Raw genomic sequence first — 19,632 nt, 5'->3', positions numbered from 1 at the left:
GGACATCGAGTCGGCCGAGCTGTGATCTCATGAGTTTATGGTTCCAACCAGAGGTTTGATGGGTCAGACCGCATGCTTAATTATAAAATACAATAAAATAGTAATAAATATTAGATTATATATGTCCAAAAAATACAAGAAAAAAATTATTTGCATCAATTGCATATGAAAATCGAAGAACAATAATTGTTACCTTCTCCCCATCTTTACGCTTTTTTGACATGTAAATTCACAATTACAAGCAATGTGCTGAATGATTTTCCTCAATGATTATCTGTGCAGCAGCCTTCAGTGAAGCACAAAATCACATCTTGATGGATTGCAGAGTTCTCCCTTCGAATATGAAAATGTGATGTCCAAACCAGGGCATCCCTCTACATCTCCTTGCATTTGTTATCACCGATCGACCATTATCAGAAGGACCAAATAAATCTACAAAATGGAGTTTGCGATAGAGATATCCGTGGATAAACTTAAGACTGATCCAATTGTGATCCCATCGGAGCAGTTGCTGAAGCAGTGCCAAGAGCAAACATGACTGCAGTTCAAAAGAACGAGTCAAATATATGAGCAAAGATCACCCAAGTAGTCGACATTAAAGAAATGAAAATTGTCTGTAGAGATCTTGAGAAAAGATTTTGCAGCTCAAAATTGCGTGATTCTTGTTTGACGCATAAGATAATCTTTCCAAGGTATTGGATCATCTCACATATGGGCTTGGTTTCAGTAGCTCATCCAAGCAGAGACAAGATTCGATCGTCTCTGGGGATCATTCTACCTTAAATGAGAGACACCCCCATCAAAATTCTCCCACAGAATGCTAAGAAAGCATACTCGTCAGGCAAAATTTGCGTTCACATAACAAGAGAATGCTTAAGAAAATGTGAAAGCTGATAAAAATCCAAACTTTACCCTCTTTCCACTTGCAATTCACCACCCAAAGAACGAAAATCTCGAACAGGGTCATAAAATTGAAGAGAAACCCTAGATTACAGATGGCATAAAATTGGATAAAAAGATAGAAAAGTTGAACCCAAATCAAGACAACCTACCAAAGGAAGAAGGAAAGCAATGGGATAATTACTTAGATAGAAGTTCGTTAACATTATATGTTTATATAGCTAAGCTCTGCTTTTTGTTATGTATCCTTGAACCTGACTCAGGCGCTCCTTGACCTGGATATAAGTATGAAAAAAAGGATGTTTGATTCCTTAGATGAGTTCTTTTATACATCAATATGGCTTGCACAGACCATTCCCCTGCAATTCTTGCTCTTTTTCCGTGAAGGAATACCTACAAAAGAAGAAGAAAGCTCAAGCAAAGTCCGACAAAAGCTCTCCTGTAACTCAAGTAAGAACTTCTCTGAGACTAAAAGATGAACCGAGAAAAGGCGAGAAGGAGAACAGAAGGAGAAGAGGAAGCCGAGAAGAGGTGTCAGTTCAGAACTTCACCTGGAGACCTCGACATGGAGACTTCGAGATGTTACAGCCTCTGGCCCTCAGCAACTGCAATAGAGAAGAAGAGGATAACGAAGACTACTAGGGCTTCATATCATCAGTTTTGAGTTTTTTATTTTATTTTTTAGATTTACATTTAGGTCTTCATGTTTAAAACATTCTAAAACCATCCAACCGGCCGATTCACATGGGTTTGATGGGTTTGCTTAAAAACCGATCGATTTTTTGGGTTCACCGGTTTATTTGTGCATTTCCGATTGTTAAGCTAACCGGACATGATATAGGGTCTGTTTCCGATTCGACCGGTTGAACTGGCCAGTCCGGTCCGGTTCTGATAACAATGCTTCCACGCCTCAAGGACCATCACCAGCTCCTCTGAACTCCTTCGACAGCACAACCATCACGCAACCAACTCTTTTCACATCCTGCTTCTTCTCTGCAGCTCTGCCCCGAGCTCATCCACACACCAACAACATGGCTTCCTATCTTTTCTCTGTGGTTGACTCTTCCTTTGTTGAGCACAACAGCCATCAACCATCACCTCAGCTCCTGCAACTTCTCTTCGAACACGCAAGCCATCGAGCTCAGGAGCCCAAACCCGTCATCATTCATCTTGAGATGACTAGGAACGACTAGCTCTCCTTTCCTTACTCTTCATCATCTCCATCACGAATCGGAACTTCGGTTGTCCATCAAGGTCCCTCACCGTGACAACTTCCTTTCCTTCTCATCTCCATTATTTTTTATTTTTTGCATTCAATTTCATCAACAAAAGGAACCAGCAGTTTTGATTTTTTTTATTTTTTATGTCCCTCTCATGGTCATTCTCGGCCAAGAGAAAACAACAGGAACACGGACAGCAATTCTCATTCTCGGTTCTCTCTCTTTGAACTCAAGCAGACAACAGCACACCAGAGGAGACGTCAGCACAGACCAAAGCTAAGTGTCCTGCCTTGATTCTCTTATTGTTCTCACTCTTTTCGTTTTCCTTTGTTTTCCTTACATGTCTGTTGTGCCATTCGTTTTCTTGGTCTTCCTACAGTTGAACCTGCTGCTCGCCTTTCAACATGCTGCTATATATTCAATTAATAAACGGGTGCTAGCTCTTCTAACCTGATTTCGACAACTTGAAATCACGTTTATGTTGTAGGCTGAGTCATGTAATGGTTTGTGGCTCGATTTATGATGATTTAGCTTTCTTTTGATAACCAGAAACTATCCTTGATGAAGATGCTGAGTTGTGTGGTGATCTCTTGATCGATTCATGGCGTTTTAACTCGATTTATTGAACTTGATATTATCTATAACTGTGTGGCTAAGTTATGCTATGGCTCCATCATTGTTTCGAGCTTGTTTGGCAGGGTTTCGTCGACTTTAGGTTGGGTCCAAGGTAAGGGTTGGATGGGACGATGTTTTATTGATTGAGTTGAGCTCCCTTAGCATGATTTACATGATTTAGTGATGAGATTATGGTACGGGCTGAGTTGTGTGATGGTCTTTGCTTAATTCAAGATGGCTTGGCACGGTTTTACTTAACTCTCACTATGTTTAAACGTGTGGCTAATTTGAATGACTTTGAAGAATGAACGATAAGGAAGAGCAACCAACACGTGGGACAGTCACTTGTCATTGATACGGACATGGATTATTTGTCTGATCAATTCCTTATTTTGGATGCTTTTGCCCTTGAGCGTGAATCCTGATCGATCTTGTATGCCTTTAGAAATCCGGTACCTTACATCTCATTGTTTAAAGTTCGACTCGAAATGCTTTCACTATACTGACTATTGATGACTGGAGGGGCCTTCGAGGGTCGTTTGGTTGCTTCCGAGTCGCGGAATGGGTCTCTCTTGTGCCTAGTCGTTATAGAACTCTCTTCCCTTACATTTTGTGCCATTTTTGGTCTCTTAGAATCAAATTAGGTGATTTCAAATTCTTATCAGATATAGAATGTGGATAATGAGAATCATCTTGATGATGTATGGGGAAGAAGGGTTCTTCGGTGCTTACTCTAACTTAGACTGCCTTAGGTACATATCAAGCCCATTACGCGATAAAATTGGTGAATATCGATTTTGAACTTGTTTCTTTAATCTTGTATTCATGGACAAGTATGCATCTTATTTCTTGGTTCCCTCTTCCTCTTTGGTTCCATCTTTTGCATGACACCTCAAGCTTGGGAGGAGAAGAGGAGGAAGGAGGGGAGATGAGAAGGAATAAGTGTGGATTGACTTGAAGAAAGTGTTGAGACTTACCTAGGCTTAGGTTGAGTCCCGACTTGAAGGCTGCCTCGGTCCGCGGTAGTCAAGGATCTTCTGAACTAGCTCTTCTTGAGAACCTCTTGGGATCAGGTATAAATTTCCATCTTAGTATCATGCGGTAAGTCTTTCGATGTTTGCTGAGTGAACTTGATGAGCTCAACTTGATTGTGTGCTCATGATTCGCATGTTTGGATGTGTTCCTTGTTATTTTAATTAAGACCTCACATGAATCGGTTTAATCACGTAAAGTCGATTAAAAATCGTATTTAATATCAAGACGGTTGGGAATTAGAGTTTTTATCAAGCAGTTCACCAATGGCCATCTCGACGACTCGAGACCTGTAAATTAATGCATTCGGCAAATTTTAATTAACTTAAAAATTCCATGCCCGGGGTAATTGAGACGTGTCACCTGGCTAAATAAATCAATCGACCTTTAATAAATTGCACGAACCGGCCAATAATCTGTAATGCGTCGATGGTTCAAGAATTGTTGCCCATGCCCTTTTAAAAAACTCACAATTTCAAAAGCATCAAGACATGTGACACGCATACCATGGATATCTATGGAGTATTCGTGTATCTTGACTTGAGTTTGGGCCCAATTTGAGGCGTTCAAGTTGGGGTGCACGAGTCCTTCTTAGACCATTTCCGAGAGGAGCGACCGGTTTCTTGGCCCTTTCTGGATCCTCATGACCCTGGTGGGTCCAAGGGACTAGTCGACATTGGCTACCGACTTTTGATAGTCCATATTACGCAGTCTCGATTTTTCCTACACTCACACATTTTTTCGTCTTAAGGGCATGATCACTGGTTCTCGATCTATCGACACCCTAGGCGTTAGGATGACCGAAACATACTGAATAAAGAAAGGGGATGGGCGCCTGTCAAGGTGCTATTGTCACTTATTCACTCTCCTTTTCATGTCTGTATGTTTCTGTCACCCTAGCGTAGATTCAAGAGCTTAGGGAATTGAATTAGAGGCATGAGCGAGGATGGCCCGTGAAAGGTCATCTGGTCCCTCATGGGATATGTGCAGAGATTTTGCACCCTAGTGGTGTTTCGTGCCCCCTTTTCCCTAAGTTTGTCTCAAACTTGGCTTAATCAAATACGAGCAAATAGTCAAGCAGAGGCTTAGGTTCAGGTTTCAGGCGAAAACACATCTCTGTCATAATTTGTAAAAGTTGCATTGTCACAATACAGAACAATTTAAAAGCAACCCATACATTCGAGATTTGACTACAGATGCCTTGCCTATCAGATCCCTTTAAATATTGCCGAATATAGCATGCCCTCCTAGGGTGTCCATGACCGATCCACATTAAATACATCATCTCGTTTGTCTGTTTAGGGTAGGAACTTGTCTGCCAAGTAACCCCGATTCATAATTTGTTAATTACGTGAATCCGGTGATAACACACAATTTGTCTGCATTCTTTTGTCTCGATATGCTTTTTATTTGTTTTGTCTGTTTTCATGCGTTTCGAGTTTGTGCCCATAGTATACGATGCACATGGGGTCTAATGCCCATTTACTGTCGATTACTGGATCCAACGCCACCACACACCAAGGGCGCGATACTCGAGTGAGATATGGGGTCTCGCCTTGAGTCACTGTCTCGACCCATTTAGTATCCATGCGAAGGATGACTCGGGTTAGGACACGTGAAATGAGGTCAGACAATCACTCGAGAGCTTGACTTGTCTCACGGCTATTTCAGGGACCATTCTGTCCTCTTGAAATCCATCGGGTTCGTTGGACCCGATCTCCGGCTTTTACCTGTTCACGTCGCTTTAATTTTGGTTTCGATCATTCAAACTACACGGTGAGCATGAGCAGAATATTGGCCGAACGTGAGTCAACCGGCATCAATTTGTTGTAATTTATATTTATTATTTGAGAGTACATTGTGAGGTATTTATTTGTACATTTATTTATGTAATGATCCCAGTCAACAAGCGAGGAGTCTGAGAGTCGGAATCGATCGAATTGGTTTGCGAGTCCCTGAGTCGAGCGGGACCACACGAGTCACGGGTCCGGTCTACACGGTGAACCATCCATCACGGTCTGGTTAGCCAAGAGGCGAGGATAGTGGACCAATCCTCGGACCAAAGGATCTGCTTTTCTCTCAGCCTCTTAAACCGAACTGATCGCTTCTACGAATTTACAGAGTCAAAACGAGCAAAATGAGCGAAACTTAAATCAAGCGGTAAATGAATAAAAATGGCAAACCCTAGACAAACTAGAATACCGATAGGGCCGCACGTAACAGAACTCCCGAATTCAGAACTTCGGGTTTCGCAAGACCATATGCCTTAGCAAACTAGGTGTATCTTTACCCCTAGTCTGGGCAACTCACCGACCCTTGATCCTCGGGTCGTAGACAAGTAGTGGCGACTCTTTCTCACGCGTGTCCGTCGTATGTCTCCACTTCCAAGCCATGCGATCGGTCGCATGTGTGCGGGCTCCAACGAGACGAAATTTGGGTCCGCACAAGTATCCCCGAAGATCGTGAAAGCCCAGACCTTTATACCAGCCCCCATGCTAGTAATGGCATCGATTGCTTGCTGGTAATAAGGAGAATTAACCGTTGATTGAGTAACTTGAGTTGTTTTACCTTTTTCTTTTGAATGAAGACGTGCAATTTCTGCTATCTCATAATCATGCTCAGAGAGTGGAGCATATGGATTTTGTTCATCTAACATATCACACTTCATTTTCTTTTCCATCATGTGCCCAACTAGATGTTCCTGCATTTCAAATCGAATAGGTTTTGGTACCTTTCTGACTTGCCTCTACATTCCCTTTTAATCCCACCAAATGTTGTTTAAACCGATTTATACAGCCATCGGATAGAACTATTTGAGCAGTACAAGCATAGCAGATCCTTCCTTCCATTTGCTAACAGTACTTCCTTGTAATGTACCCACGCTGGATGAGATTTTCCTCTACTTATGGCTTTTAGAGTAGAAAAACTCAGGGTGGATTCTCTAGTAGATGGTGTAGAAGTGGGTGTGTTGCTGTCATTGGCACCAACAGAATTCATTGTCTAGCTAGCAGCCTATAACGATGAAAAAAAATATATTTCAAGCTCCACATTAAGAAAAACATGGTAGTAAAAACCAATAAAGGGCAACTAAGCGATAGCTCAAAAGAGTAAAGACCAATAAAGGGCAACATGCATTTCATTTTCAGCAAAACCAACCACCATTGCCTCAGTAAGTCATCATGCTGGAAGAACAAAAACCACCATCTCGTTCTTTCCAGTTTCTTTTGCACTAGACCTTCGCCCTAAGGCAGGTTGTCTCATGCAAGAAAAAAAGCATTTGAACCAAACTTTTGATCCTACGAAAAAGGAAATATGTGATTCTTCCTTGCGAAAAGCTTGACAGTCGCACTGATACCGTGGATTTCTTTATTAAGTAAGAGAAGTCACTAACCCTCTTTTTCTACAGCAAACAAAGGCCAAGATAAGAAGCTCTCCTCAATTGATCAAAAAGATATGAATAGGTTTTTTTTAGTTTTCTTGTTCAAAGCCTGTTAGGCCTTCAAAAAGCAAACTTTTCTCTCACATTCTTAATGGAGGTTGAGTTTTTATATATTTGGCGGACGCCAATAAGGAAGCGAAATGGCTAAATTAGCTCTAGAATTACTACGGTTATCCAAGTAGTAGATTCCATCAAACAAACTATAACTAATTTAATGAGCCATTCGCAGTTTCACCGTTTGAATTAGTTCATACTTACACATGCATGGCTTAATCTTTGAGACAACATTTCATTTTTAGTAAAACCAACCACCAGTGCTTGCTAAAGTCACTGCAACCACAAACATTTCTGTGAAACCAACCACAATGCCTCAATTTGTCACCGTAACCGCAAGCAAAGCTTACCACAATTAAATTAAATTTGGTCCAATCACCGCAAGCAAAGGAGAAACGGAAGAGGAATCTCGAACCGTGCCTTGCCTGTAGAGGTCAAGATGTGCCTACTGCTGTTTCAGGAGCTGTCGTGCCATGCGTCTAGACTCTAGACTCTGGAGACTCTAGAGTTTGCCTTTCAGAAGCTGCCGCTCGAAGGAGAAGAGGAATCTTGTGATGCTCGAGCTCGAAGCAGAAATCAAATGAAGAATAGACGAAGATGAACTGCCTGACGATGACTGATGAACTGAGAAGAGTGAACTGTGAAGATAAACAACAGATTAGGACTGGGGTTTCAACATTCAAGATTCAATTCTGCTGGCCTCATTTTCGATTTCGGGTCGGGGTTTTGGTTCGAATTCCCTTTAAAATTTCTAAATCCATGCAACCGGGCAATTCGAATGGGTTAAATGGATTTATCTAAAAATCGACTGATTTTTTTGGTTCACCAGCCTGTTTGTGCATTTTGAGTTTTTAAGCTAATCGGACCAGACATAGGTCCCGTTTTTCGATTCGATCGGTCGAACCGGCCGACCTGATCCGGTTCTGATAACACTGGAATCAACCATTGAAAATTTTTAAAAATGAAGGAAATCAAGAAGAAAATTGCGGGTAGTCAATCGGGTCATGGCCTAACAAACTAGTTAGCATGGTTGTATCATCGTCCAATGGCTGTGTCCAAGTAGAGTCAATCATCTCGTATAGTATTCCTTCTCCCTCTTTAATTTCTCGGTGTGTTTGGTGTTAGAGTTAAGTAGAATCGAGTTTTGATTTTAATTTGGTTGTAATGATTGTGTTGTTGAATTATGAGAAAAAATGTAAAAAAGTAATGAATAGTTGAGAGAAAATAATGATTGTATTGTTGAATTGTAGAAAAAGTAATGGATAGTTGATAGAATTTAACATTAAAAATTGTGAATGGTTTAAAAAATTGAAAAAAAAAGGAAAAAGTAATAATTGTGTTGTTAATTTTTGTTGTGTACTGAGTAGAGTTAAAGTTAGAGTTAAAATTTTAAAAATTTGATTGCGAAACCAAACGAGGTATTAATTTCTTAAAACCCTTATTTCTTTTTTGTAATTTTTAAATCCATGAAAGGAGAAAGAAGACATGAATCCTTTTACACCTTTCAATCCAAAATAATATGCGATGATACCAAGTAAATAAGGATAGATCAAGGAGACTGAGAGGCAGTCGCCCCTTAAAATTTTAATATTATAAGGACATTTATATATTAAGATCTACTTTTTTTTATGAAATTGCTTATGTTCGCCCTAATTGGATCACCCACCGATAATGTATGTGCCCCATAAATATTTTATTTTTGTAATTATATGTATACAACGTGACCATGTCGGAAATTAGAGTTTATCGGGCGGTCAACTAATGGCTATCTAGACGACTCGAAATCCATAGACCAAAGCATTCGGTAAATTTCTAATTAGCCTAAAATTCTACATACGGGGTAATCTGGATATTAAATTTGGCTAAATTAAATCACTGGACTCTTTTAAATAAATTGTACGAACCGATTAATAATCTGTAATCGCATCGACAGTTCAAGAACTTTTAGTCATGCCCTTTTCAAAATTTACAATTTCAAAAGCACCGAGATACGTACAACGTAATCTTGATTTTCATGCACACACATATTTACCGATTCAAGGGCATGATTACCGGTTCTTGTCCTGCCGTCACTCTAGTGTAGGTTCGTGTTTAGAACGGGTTAAAATATGGGTAAACGGATTAATCACAAACTCGGCATAATCAACATGGGCAAATAATCAAGTAGAGGGTTAGGTTTTGGGTTTTAGATGAAAACACTCTTAATCTGTAAAAGTCATATTGCCACGATACAGAATAATCTAAAAATAACCCACACATTTGAGACTCGACTACATACGTCATGTTTATCGGGTCCGTTTTAAATAATGCCGAATGCTACATACCCTATCCATCATCCCTTTGTCTGTTTTTAAGGTAGGATTTGTATACTAAGATACCTCGATTAATAATCAGTTAATTCACGTAAATTCGGTGATAACAAAACCCCATTGTTTGTTTATTTGAGCTTGCTTGTTACATTTTTTGTACTTGATTGTTATGCGGATCGAGCCCGATCCTGTAGGACTCGAATCACACTGGGTCCAACGCCCATAAACGTCGATCACGGGGTCCAATACCCTCATACACCGAGTGCACATTTAATTTGATTTTCGGTCTTTTCCAAAACTATACAGTGAGTATGAGTGAAATCATGGCCGAATGCGAACCGACCGGGATTTAGTCATTATAGCTTGCCTTTTACTTATTTGAGAGAACAATGTAAGGTTTTATATCATACATATATTCATGTAAAATCCCGGTCGGAGAGTGGGCGGTCAGAGTGTTTCTTCGAATTTACGGTGTCAAAACGCATAAGATGAGCGGAACTTAATTAAGCGGTAATTAAATTAAAATGGCAAGCCTAGACAAGTTAGAGTACCGAAAGGGCGTGTGGGATATAGGCCCACATGTAATAGAACCCCCGAATTCGGAATTTTCGGTTCCGTACAGACCATTGCCGTAGCATCTTAGGTGTACTCCGTACCCCTAGACCCGGGTAACTTGCCGGCCCTCGACCTTCGGGTCGTAAAATGGCAAGTGGCGACTCCTTCTCACGTGCGTCTGTCGCGCGTCCCCGGGAAGGTGGACACTCCCAAGCCGCGTTGCATTGAAGCGCGCGCATGCGTGCCCGACAAGACGAAATTCGGGTGCAGTCGCCCCTTAAAATTTTAATATTATAAGGACATTTATATATTACGATCTTTTTTTTTTATGAAATTGCTTATGTTCGCCCTAATCGGAAACATTATCATTCTATATCGACCTTAAAGAGTTTGTCCCTCCTCAATCGAAATCCAGGGTTTGCCTCAACAAGTAAGTACCTTGGAACAAGCAATGGACAAACTAATAAACTCATTTTTTATACTTAGCCTCTCCTTCCATATAGGGTTGGCAATATTTCACATGACACGATAATACGACACGGAGTTAAACGGGTTTGGGTTGGATATTTTTTATAATTGGTCTAAACGGGTCCAACCCGTTTAAACACGGTTAATAAGCGTGTATTACCGGGTTAAACCAGTGTAACTTGATTATATACGATTAAACCTATTTATTTAGACATGTTTAATCATGTTACTATAATTATGTAACCCGTTAACCCGTTGATGTATTTGGATTTACCAAAATATCATTATGTAATCATAACTTTCTAAATCCCTAACCAAATTTCCTTTCCTTTCTTTCACCCAATCCAATACAGCACAACCGCATTTCCACTTCTATTTCTACTTCTCTACTACCCTCCCTCAGATCTCATCTACAATTTGATTTCCTTCTTCTCATCCATCAATGGCGAAGTTCTGTTTTTTCGCTCTCATTGCTCTCCTCTCCGTACACCTCGTATTGTCCACAGATCCGCCTTAGATCTCGCCCTCCCCTGCTCCCAAGCTTGCTGCCGACTCCACTCCCACCATCTCCCCTTCGAAGCCCACCGCTTCGCTGGCTCCCGCTCCCGCCAATGCGCCTCATGGCTTGATTTCATCCTCGCCATTTCTGCCTCCCTCGGATGCGGCTCCCGCCTCTTCCCCGTCCACATCCCCCTCCCCTCCATCTCAATCTTCGTGTTAACGTGTTCGGGTAAACGAGTTAATTGGATAAACATGTCGTGTTAATGTATTCGGGTAACTGAGTTGATCGGATAAACAAGTTGTGTTATCGTGTCTGGATAACATTTATAATCGTGTCGTGTATACGTGTACCTATTATGACACGTTTCGATAAACGAGTTTAAACGTGTCTAAATGGGTTGACACGGATATAAACGTGTCGTGTATGAGTTTTTAAAACCTGACCCATTTAATAATCGTGTCGTGTACAGGTTATGACTTCGATGACACGAACCTGTTTAGATACGACACGTATAAACACGATACGATACGAATTGCCACCCCTACTTCCATACTTAAATTTGAGAATTTTCCGGAACTGGAAAACGGAAAATTTCGAAGGAAAATAGAAAAATAGAAAAAGCCACCGATCGATCTGCGGGATTTAATTTTGCTGACCAAAACCTAGGAAACCACGTGCAACTCAAATCAAAGGAATCCAAACCCTTCACGTGAAGAAAACAAAAGCAAGACCAAAAGAAAACAGTTAATAAACGAAAAGCCAGTGGCTAGCTTCTTCTATCATATTCTCCTTGCTGCATAAATCAGGACGCAGTCTATTGAGCACGACACATTGAGAGGAGCATTTATGGTACTCTTTACGAGACCCCGATTCTTACTAGGCACAATTAGACCGGACACCCAACCCGCAATTTTATACACGCCGTTATAGTTTTCTATTATCTTGTATATCGGTCTAGCAACTTTATATATGTAATTTTGTTTTTGTTTTTTTTTTTCCCTATCATGTCTTTCTTTTAATAGCCGAGTAGCTTCGTGTATGAGACCTTTGTGAGTGGCGAATCTACATTAAAACTAGTAGTGTCAAGTGAACCCACTAAATTTTGAAAATTTTTACCAGAGCATCCATATTTGTAAATATTATTTTCCACCTCGATTCAATTAGTGTATAAGAAATTTCATGAGTTCTGATGTAAAACATAATTGCCATTCACTTTCTTTTATCACTTTCGCATTTGCGAAAAAGTGAAAAATTGGGGTTAAAGCTCAAAAAAATTCCCATAGATCCTTATCTCAGATATTGCAGTCGTAAGAATATATTCAAATTATTGCGACTCAATTTTTATCCCTTCTTATATGCAATAACTATTTGTTGTTTAATATAATTACACATTATCTAGATAATACTTTATGAGGCAAAAGTATATCGTAATTTGTATCCATTAACTCTCTAGATCCGTCACTTAACTTTTTTTATTTTGATATGTACTTTAATATTCAGGAGTTTGCCATTTAACTTTCGCGCTGTGATATCCCCCCTCCCGGACGAGGTGGTGGGAGAAATATATGCAATAATTGAGAAGGAAAGTGATCAGCTCCTACAGAAAAAAAAAGGAGAAAGGGAAAGAAAAAGGAGAATCACTGTCCGAAAATATGCAATTAGAGATCGCAATTGGTAGTTTTTCATAGATACAGTGACCGAACAAGAACAGCTCTCTTTCTCTCTCTATACCTACCTCTATGTCTTTCTCTCTCTAGAAAAGCTGGGAGCAGAGCAGATTCCAATTCCCGTCCAGACCCAAAGCCCAACCTTTCTATTTCGAACGGTTCTCTTCTTCTTCCGTCTTCTTCTTCTTCTTCTTCTTCTTCTCAGGAAAGATCTGAACTCATCAATGTCTCTGTCAAGTCAATCCCCAGAGCAGCACGACAGATCCTGAGTCATGGCTCCAAATGCGGGTTGCCCTTTTGCCCTTGTGACCCGAACTTCTGTTCTTCGCTGCAAAGTTGGGTTCTTCTTCATCAACTTAGTGTAGTCGGGTTGGGCTCGATATGATTTCTGCTTGAGGTTCTTGGATTCGTTAGGATTCTTTCATTGTTCTTTTTTTCGGAAGTTGAGTTCTTAGATCGAGGACATGTGGCGGCAGCAGTTCCAGATTTAAGTTCAGTTAGATTTGTGGCAGTTGTGTCACTGCTTAGTGGGATGCAGCATTCCGTGGATCCGGGAGCTTGGAGATATTCGGTTTGAACTGGAAAGCATTAAGTTTGCAAAGTAATTATAGGAGGAAAATTGCAGTTTTAATTTATATCGGCTATTTTGAAGTTGTCGGCTGTCCTTGATTCGTTCCTTCGGAATTCAGAAGGTTGCATATTCTTGTTCACTGTATTTGGGGTGATTTATGACCTATGCAAACGAAGACTGCTCACTCGGGAGAAGATTTTCGGTTAAAAGGGCAAGTTACGATCGCTCAGCTCTCTGAAGGAACATGGATATTGAAGCTAGTGAGTTTTGATTAGGTGATTGATTTATCACGATGGCGTCTATTAGGAGAACATTATCCCCTGTTCCTCGAGCCGGGATTGCTCTCAATGGGGAAGCCTGTAATGTCTCTTCCCCTCTGTCAAGATCATCACTGAGCGCCTTGAACTATCCTTCTTCAGGGGCATTGCCATCTTCACCATTTGCTCCGCCTGATAAGAGATTGAAGCAAAAATCACAGTATTCTTGGAGGAGGGCAGTGTTTCACTTTTCCGTTTGCTTCATGTTCGGGATGTTCATTGGATGCACCCCGTTCGCCTCCTTGAACCTCTCGACGAATATAGCATCCAGTAAGAACCAAGCTTTTATGTCCGACGCAAATACGACATCACTATCATTAGAGAGTGAAGCTAGGAACGACCACGTGATACTGGGTCCACAGTCAAAGGAGCAGGAGGGAGCAAAAGATGTGACAGGTACTGATGTGGATTCAAATGCGGATGATACTAGATTGGTAATGGAGAACATCTTCGTGGAGGTTAAGAGCACTCTGATTGTTGTGACTCCGACCCAAACTGGGCCCTTTCAGGCTTATTACTTGAACCGATTGGCAGGCACACTAAGGCTTGTTCCACCTCCTCTGCTATGGGTGGTGGTGGAGATGAATGCCCAATCCCCTGAGACTGCCGATGTTTTGAGAAAAACTGGTGTTATGTACAGACATGTTGTGTGTGATAAGAATTTGACTGATGTGAAAGATAGGAGGATCCACCGGAGAAATGCAGCACTGTCTCATATCGCAGCACACCGACTTGATGGGATTGTCTATTTTGCGGACGCAGAGAACATTTACTCAGTAGATCTTTTCGAGGATATGAGGAAGATCAGGTACATATATAACCATGTATTTTTTTTTTTTTTGCATGTAGAAGTTTATTTGTTGCAGCATCTCTTATCTTGGTTCATTGTGTTTTTAATGTTAAGGGGTCTTAAGATCACTATATAGAGGGGCAGTTTCAAAACAGGCACACAGAAGAATTTGACCCTTCAGAGTAAATAGCTGATTTAACAAATAATTTAATGGGGTGTTGTGGGATCATAGTGTGTTTGGTTTTAGAGTTAAGTAGAGTTGAGTTTTGATTTTAATTGGGTTGTAATGATTGTGTTGTTGAATTATGAGAAAAAGTGTGAAAAAATAATGAATAGTTGAGAGAAAGTAATATTGTGTTGTTGAATTGTGGAAAAAGTAATGGATAGTTGAGAGAATTTAGTATTAAAAATTGAATTGAATGGTTAAAAAAATTGAAGAAAAAGGGAAAATTAATAATCGTGTTGTTGATTTTTGTTGTGTAGTGAGTAGAGTTAAAGTTAGTGTTCTACAGTTATGTTAGATGTGGAAGGTGTTTCAATGTCTCCAAAAAGCTAAAGCTTGATCTTGTAACCTCTTCCTGGTGCATTCAAGGGGCAAAGTTTGATATTTATTGATGATGTAATTTATTTTTACTGTAGTAGCACCATGTAACTATGTAAGTAACTTACACTAAAGACATCCCAAAGAACTAGAAGTAACAAGCCTCCCAACATTGGATTATCAGGCTCCTTACTTCACTAGTTCCCATGTCTTCTATCCATCGTGTATATTGCCCTTTCGTTCTGTGTCGGAATAGGAATTTATTCCATTAGTAATCGATGAGATTTTACGAAAAAAGTATCCTTCTCACTATATATTTGGTACCATTTGATATTTATATGAAGGGCCTTGCTTCTTCTCTCCGAGCAAGAACTTTGGGTCGATTTGATTACTTTAAAACGGTTAGTGCTTAAATAGCTAAGATAGAAGAAATAGGGCCAGAAAGAGTAGAGGGAGTATGAGGAGCAATTAAGTTGAAAACTGTGTTATCAATTACGGAGGTGCTTGATGAACTTGGCGCTGTTCTTCTTAACCCCTTAAGCTGGTCTACTGAATTTTATATGTTTCATAGAGCAGAAGATGCTTGTGTTCTTATTTTGTGGTGATAGGATTATCTGTTTCTGTCTCCTATACCCGTTAGATGAACAAAGTCATTTTTGTGATATAGGCGGTTTGGGGCGTGGGTTGTTGGCAAAGTAAGCGAGAGAAGAAATCGGGCTATGTTGGAGGGTCCAGTTTGTAACGGGACTCAGATCGTTGGTTGGCACATAGACAGATCGAAGAGATGGGCTCGCGCTCGGAGATTTCATGTGGGGATGTCGGGGTTCGCATTCAATAGCACCATTCTCTGGGATCCAAAAAGATGGCACCGGCCCACCCTTGAGCCCATAAGGCAGCTTGATAATTTAAAAGAAGGATTTCAGGTTATTCTTTCACACTCTCCCCCAGCTATATATAATTCACACTTTGGTTCGGGAACAAACTGCATGGGATCCTTCTGCTTGAGTTTGTACAAAACTAGACTTTTCAGAACTCAAAAGTCTTGCAAAAGCTGTTGTCACCTATTGCAATGAGAAGGAAAATGCACTATGCCAAAGACTTGGAATGTGATCTCGGTTTTCTTGTTATTGCTTAATGAAGTTAGATGAGTAATAAATATATTAACTATACCTGACCTGACAAATCTGGATGTTGGGAAATAGAAAAGGTATAGAGAATAGATTTTGGAAAGTTTTCACTCAAATGAGAGAAAAATATCCCATCGAACGATTGCACTGACAGTAATTTTGATTGTTCACCTCACCGCTCCTTGCAATCAGTCTACCACTATTCTGTTTTTCTTTCTTTTTTTGAGAATTACAATTCTGTTCTTCCTGATGTAGCAGTATAAGATAATATTTTGTTTGGTTACTTTGCACGTGTAGGTGACCGCATTCGTCGAACAAATCGTGGAAGATGAGAGTCAGATGGAAGGCTTACCCCCTGGTTGCTCGAGAGTCATGGTATGGGAAATTCGTCAGGGAAACTCTCATAGTTCCCTTTATCCTAAGAGTTGGTTGATGAAGAACAATCTTGACAATATTGGCAGGCTCTCTTAGCTTTGTTGATGGTTATAGGAGTTCGTCTGGGCCATGAAAGGTAAGTCGAATATTTTTTGTTTATTTTAGGTCATGTGGTTGAGGAAAAGTACTTAGCAAGTGGAAGCAAGAGTACCAATTGTTTAAGTAGTAAATTGGGTCTAATTCTTCGCATAAGTTTCCGGAGAGTCGTTTCTCTGTCATCAACAAGGAGGTCTACGGAAGATACGCTTGGGCTGCATAGTGTGAAAAGGCATATCTAATTCTTGTTCAGATTACCGGAAATGATGTCAAGGCATTAGGAAAATCTTAAATTAGTATAGATACTCCAAAATAGGTTGGTTTCAGTCGGGTCAATGATAGCCATTTGGTGTGCGTTCTGCATTAATTATCTTCCCATAGTGACCAAAGGGTGTGGTTGACATGGTCTAAATGAATACTGTCAAGCTGGAACTGGGCAAGATGCTCCCATTATCTTTGGTGAGATGCACTAATATGAGATTACCTAATAGCGTAGTTTTCTTCTCTTATTGGTGAACAATTTGGCAACTCTCATGCGAGTAGATGTTAGACCGAGCTTAGCTTTAGAGGGTTCACAATTGGACTTTGGAGAGCGGTTTGCTGCATCGAAGCCTCAGACGGAACAAGGAAAGGGATTTTATTCAAGGTCTTTTACTTAAGATTTTGGAGCACAAACTGCCTCATTGTTCCTCGAAGTTTGAACTGATTGTCTCTTACCTTTAGATAATTTACAGGTACTCTGACCTGTTGTCTACCATCTTCACGTGGTTTTTGCCCCCATGTCCTTTGAGTTGAAGGAAATGGGGAAATCTTGCGGGACATTGCTCTTCAGAAAGCTTTTTATATCTCAAATCAAAATGTCTTTCCAGTGCAAAGACATTGATGTTTTCTCTTCATTTCTCGTTGACAGTTGACAGAGAAAAGGGAGGAATGCACCTGTAATGACCGGCTTCATCGTGTTGCAGGTAATCTTGGTCAAGAGTCTCATGTGCTTCAGCATCTGCTAGCAACACTCTAATCTTCTCCCCGATTCAAAGCGAATCCTGCTGAATATCCTCTGATGATCTCCCATTTTTGTATTCTATTTCTAGAGTCGTCTTTCTTCTTTCTTATCTATTCTTTTTTTTTTTCCTTTTTTTTTCCTTTTCCCCCTTCTGGAAGGCAATACTCTGTAATTGTACAGTCAAATTGAGTTGCATATTGAATTTGTAGGCTCGGAGACTATAGGATCGTATTCTGTACCATTCAGATGCCATCAAAGGAGGCGGAGGCCTGAGATCAACTTTAGTTCGAGAAGAATCGTGAAAACAGAAAGAAATGGATGTAATTCATTAGATATGCCAAAGTTCCAGAACGACCTTTTCTTTCCCTTTGCTTCTTCGAATTTGACTTAATTCTTCACATCCATATTTCAGATGCCGTGACAAATTTTCGTTCGTCTTGGCTGTATGGCAACACAGAAGGGTTCCCGAGGGAGAGGGAATGATTCTGAACATTTTACATGAAAATGAATTGAGTCATGACTCATGAGGGCCGAGCCTACCGGAAGGCAAGATGCTGAACAAACAATTTATGTTGTTTTTCTGCGACTGTTTAGAATCTTAATTAGTAAAAATATGTTAATCTTCTACATCTCCGAGAGCCCAATCACTTAAACTGAAAATGGCAGTTGCCTTTTCTTAGGTTTGTGCTATGTATCTGATGAAACATTGTAATTTGGCTACTTTGTTCTGTACACTAAAAATGATCTATCCAGTTATGCGAATATATAGGTAAATGTTTCGCATTTGTCGACCAGCGTCGATATGTCCGAGTGGTTAAGGAGACAGACTCGAAATCTGTTGGGTTTTGCCTGCGCAGGTTCGAATCCTGCTGTCGACGCCTCTCTCTTTTTCATATTTCTTTAATATTGGGGAAAATTTCACAGCCTTACATGCCTGTATTTGGTAATTTTCAGCAATTTTTTTTGTTAACAACGTGACCAAGTTAAAGAGTTCGTACTTTTAGAATCCCGATAATAAATTAGGAGTATCAGGTTGAAAATTTTAACATTTTAAAGAGACATATATATGTCAAGACAAAATGGATTAAATTTAAAATGATAGTGAAATGAAACCAAAAAGTGATAGAGAAATTATGTGCTTCGATTATTGTAATTGTTCCAGCAAATCTCCAATACGGCTCTGGTGGCCTAAGATCACAGAGAAGTCAAATCGTGGCCGGAGGCTCGGATTCTGTCCACCAACGCCCGATATCTCAATTGTTGCAGGTTTGCAGCTTCTATCGTGGTCGGAGTAGCTTGAACTTGATCACAAAAAGAAGCGAAATCGAGCATGGTGGCTGCAATATTTAGCACTCCAGTGCCCAAGCTAATAATTATGGGTGAGGGAGTACAGATAGAAAACCTATATACAGAGTACCTCGCCGATGTAATTATTACGGCACTTCATAACTTATATGGCATGCTTATATTTTTAGTTGCGCGCATTTATTACACTGATACTATATGAGTCCTATAAATATGCCTATGCTGTAATGAACCTAAATGAAATGGAATTCTCTCAGATGTCTCTATCCTAATATAGAGAATTCAGTAAATCTACAAAAAAGATTACATATAATATAGAGAAAGAGAGTAGAGTCTGATATACAGCATTTGCTTGTATTTACCTCATGCTAATATAGTCTTCGATTACAGATAGTTTACGCGTTGATCATCATATCACATACTTTGAATGTCGGTTCTTTAATATATTACTCGACTCCTGCGAGATTCAGTTCGATACTGTGATCTATCTATGGCTCCTATACGAGGACTTACTAACTTTATGTAATAGTCATGTCTAAAAGCAACCGAAGGTCAAGGATATATTGTAAGGGCAATAAACTGCCAAGGATGTTCATTAATTTTAGGGAAAAGCTCCAAGTTTTTGCTGCATCTTGTTATTCAAAAATATCCTATGAAGTTCACTACAATTCGCAGTGGTTCATACCACGCGAGGTGGCTGGCATTGTTCTGCAGTAGACTTTATGAGCAGTGCAGAAGTTTGAAAC

At 40.1% G+C, this 19,632-nt stretch overlaps 1 protein-coding gene and 1 non-coding gene across 9 annotated transcripts; both read left to right on the top strand.

Annotated features, from left to right (window-relative positions):
- The first annotated feature begins 12,716 nt into the window (after window positions 1–12,716).
- Window positions 12,717–17,979, top strand: LOC116213954 (probable beta-1,4-xylosyltransferase IRX9H). 8 transcript variants are annotated; one of them, XR_004158189.1, is made up of 6 exons: window positions 12,717–14,457; window positions 15,648–15,903; window positions 16,405–16,482; window positions 16,569–16,618; window positions 17,489–17,543; window positions 17,791–17,979. XR_004158189.1 is itself a non-coding variant. In XM_031549164.1 (5 exons), exons 1-5 carry the CDS (start codon window positions 13,625–13,627, stop codon window positions 17,545–17,547), a joined length of 1,221 nt encoding a protein of 406 aa, XP_031405024.1. In that variant the 5' UTR covers window positions 12,717–13,624; the 3' UTR covers window positions 17,548–17,947. The 8 variants fall into 8 exon arrangements, 5 of the variants coding, with proteins under 5 accessions (XP_031405024.1, XP_031405015.1, XP_031404998.1 ...); XM_031549164.1 differs by lacking the exon at window positions 17,489–17,543 and having other exon boundaries at window positions 17,544–17,947; XM_031549155.1 differs by having other exon boundaries at window positions 17,489–17,947.
- A 398-nt stretch (window positions 17,980–18,377) lies between these two features.
- On the top strand, window positions 18,378–18,459 carry TRNAS-CGA. The gene has a single exon. It is a non-coding gene; the product is annotated as a tRNA-Ser (tRNA).
- The last annotated feature ends 1,173 nt before the right edge of the window (window positions 18,460–19,632 follow it).

The sequence above is a fragment of the Punica granatum genome, chromosome 1 (assembly GCF_007655135.1).
Source record: "Punica granatum isolate Tunisia-2019 chromosome 1, ASM765513v2, whole genome shotgun sequence".
Classification (NCBI taxonomy): Eukaryota; Viridiplantae; Streptophyta; class Magnoliopsida; order Myrtales; family Lythraceae; genus Punica; species Punica granatum.
The sequence above is the reverse complement of the archived record's forward strand: the minus strand, read 5'-3'. Positions and strand labels throughout refer to the sequence as shown.

Coding starts and splice junctions, on each gene's coding strand:
- LOC116213954 (XM_031549138.1), top strand. CDS start 13,625: ATGGCGTCTATTAGGAGAACATTATCCCCTGTTCCTCGAGCCGGGATT. Junction 14,458..15,647: donor GAGGATATGAGGAAGATCAG/GTACATATATAA, acceptor TTTGTGATATAG/GCGGTTTGGGGCGTGGGTTG. Junction 15,904..16,404: donor ATTTAAAAGAAGGATTTCAG/GTTATTCTTTCA, acceptor TTGCACGTGTAG/GTGACCGCATTCGTCGAACA.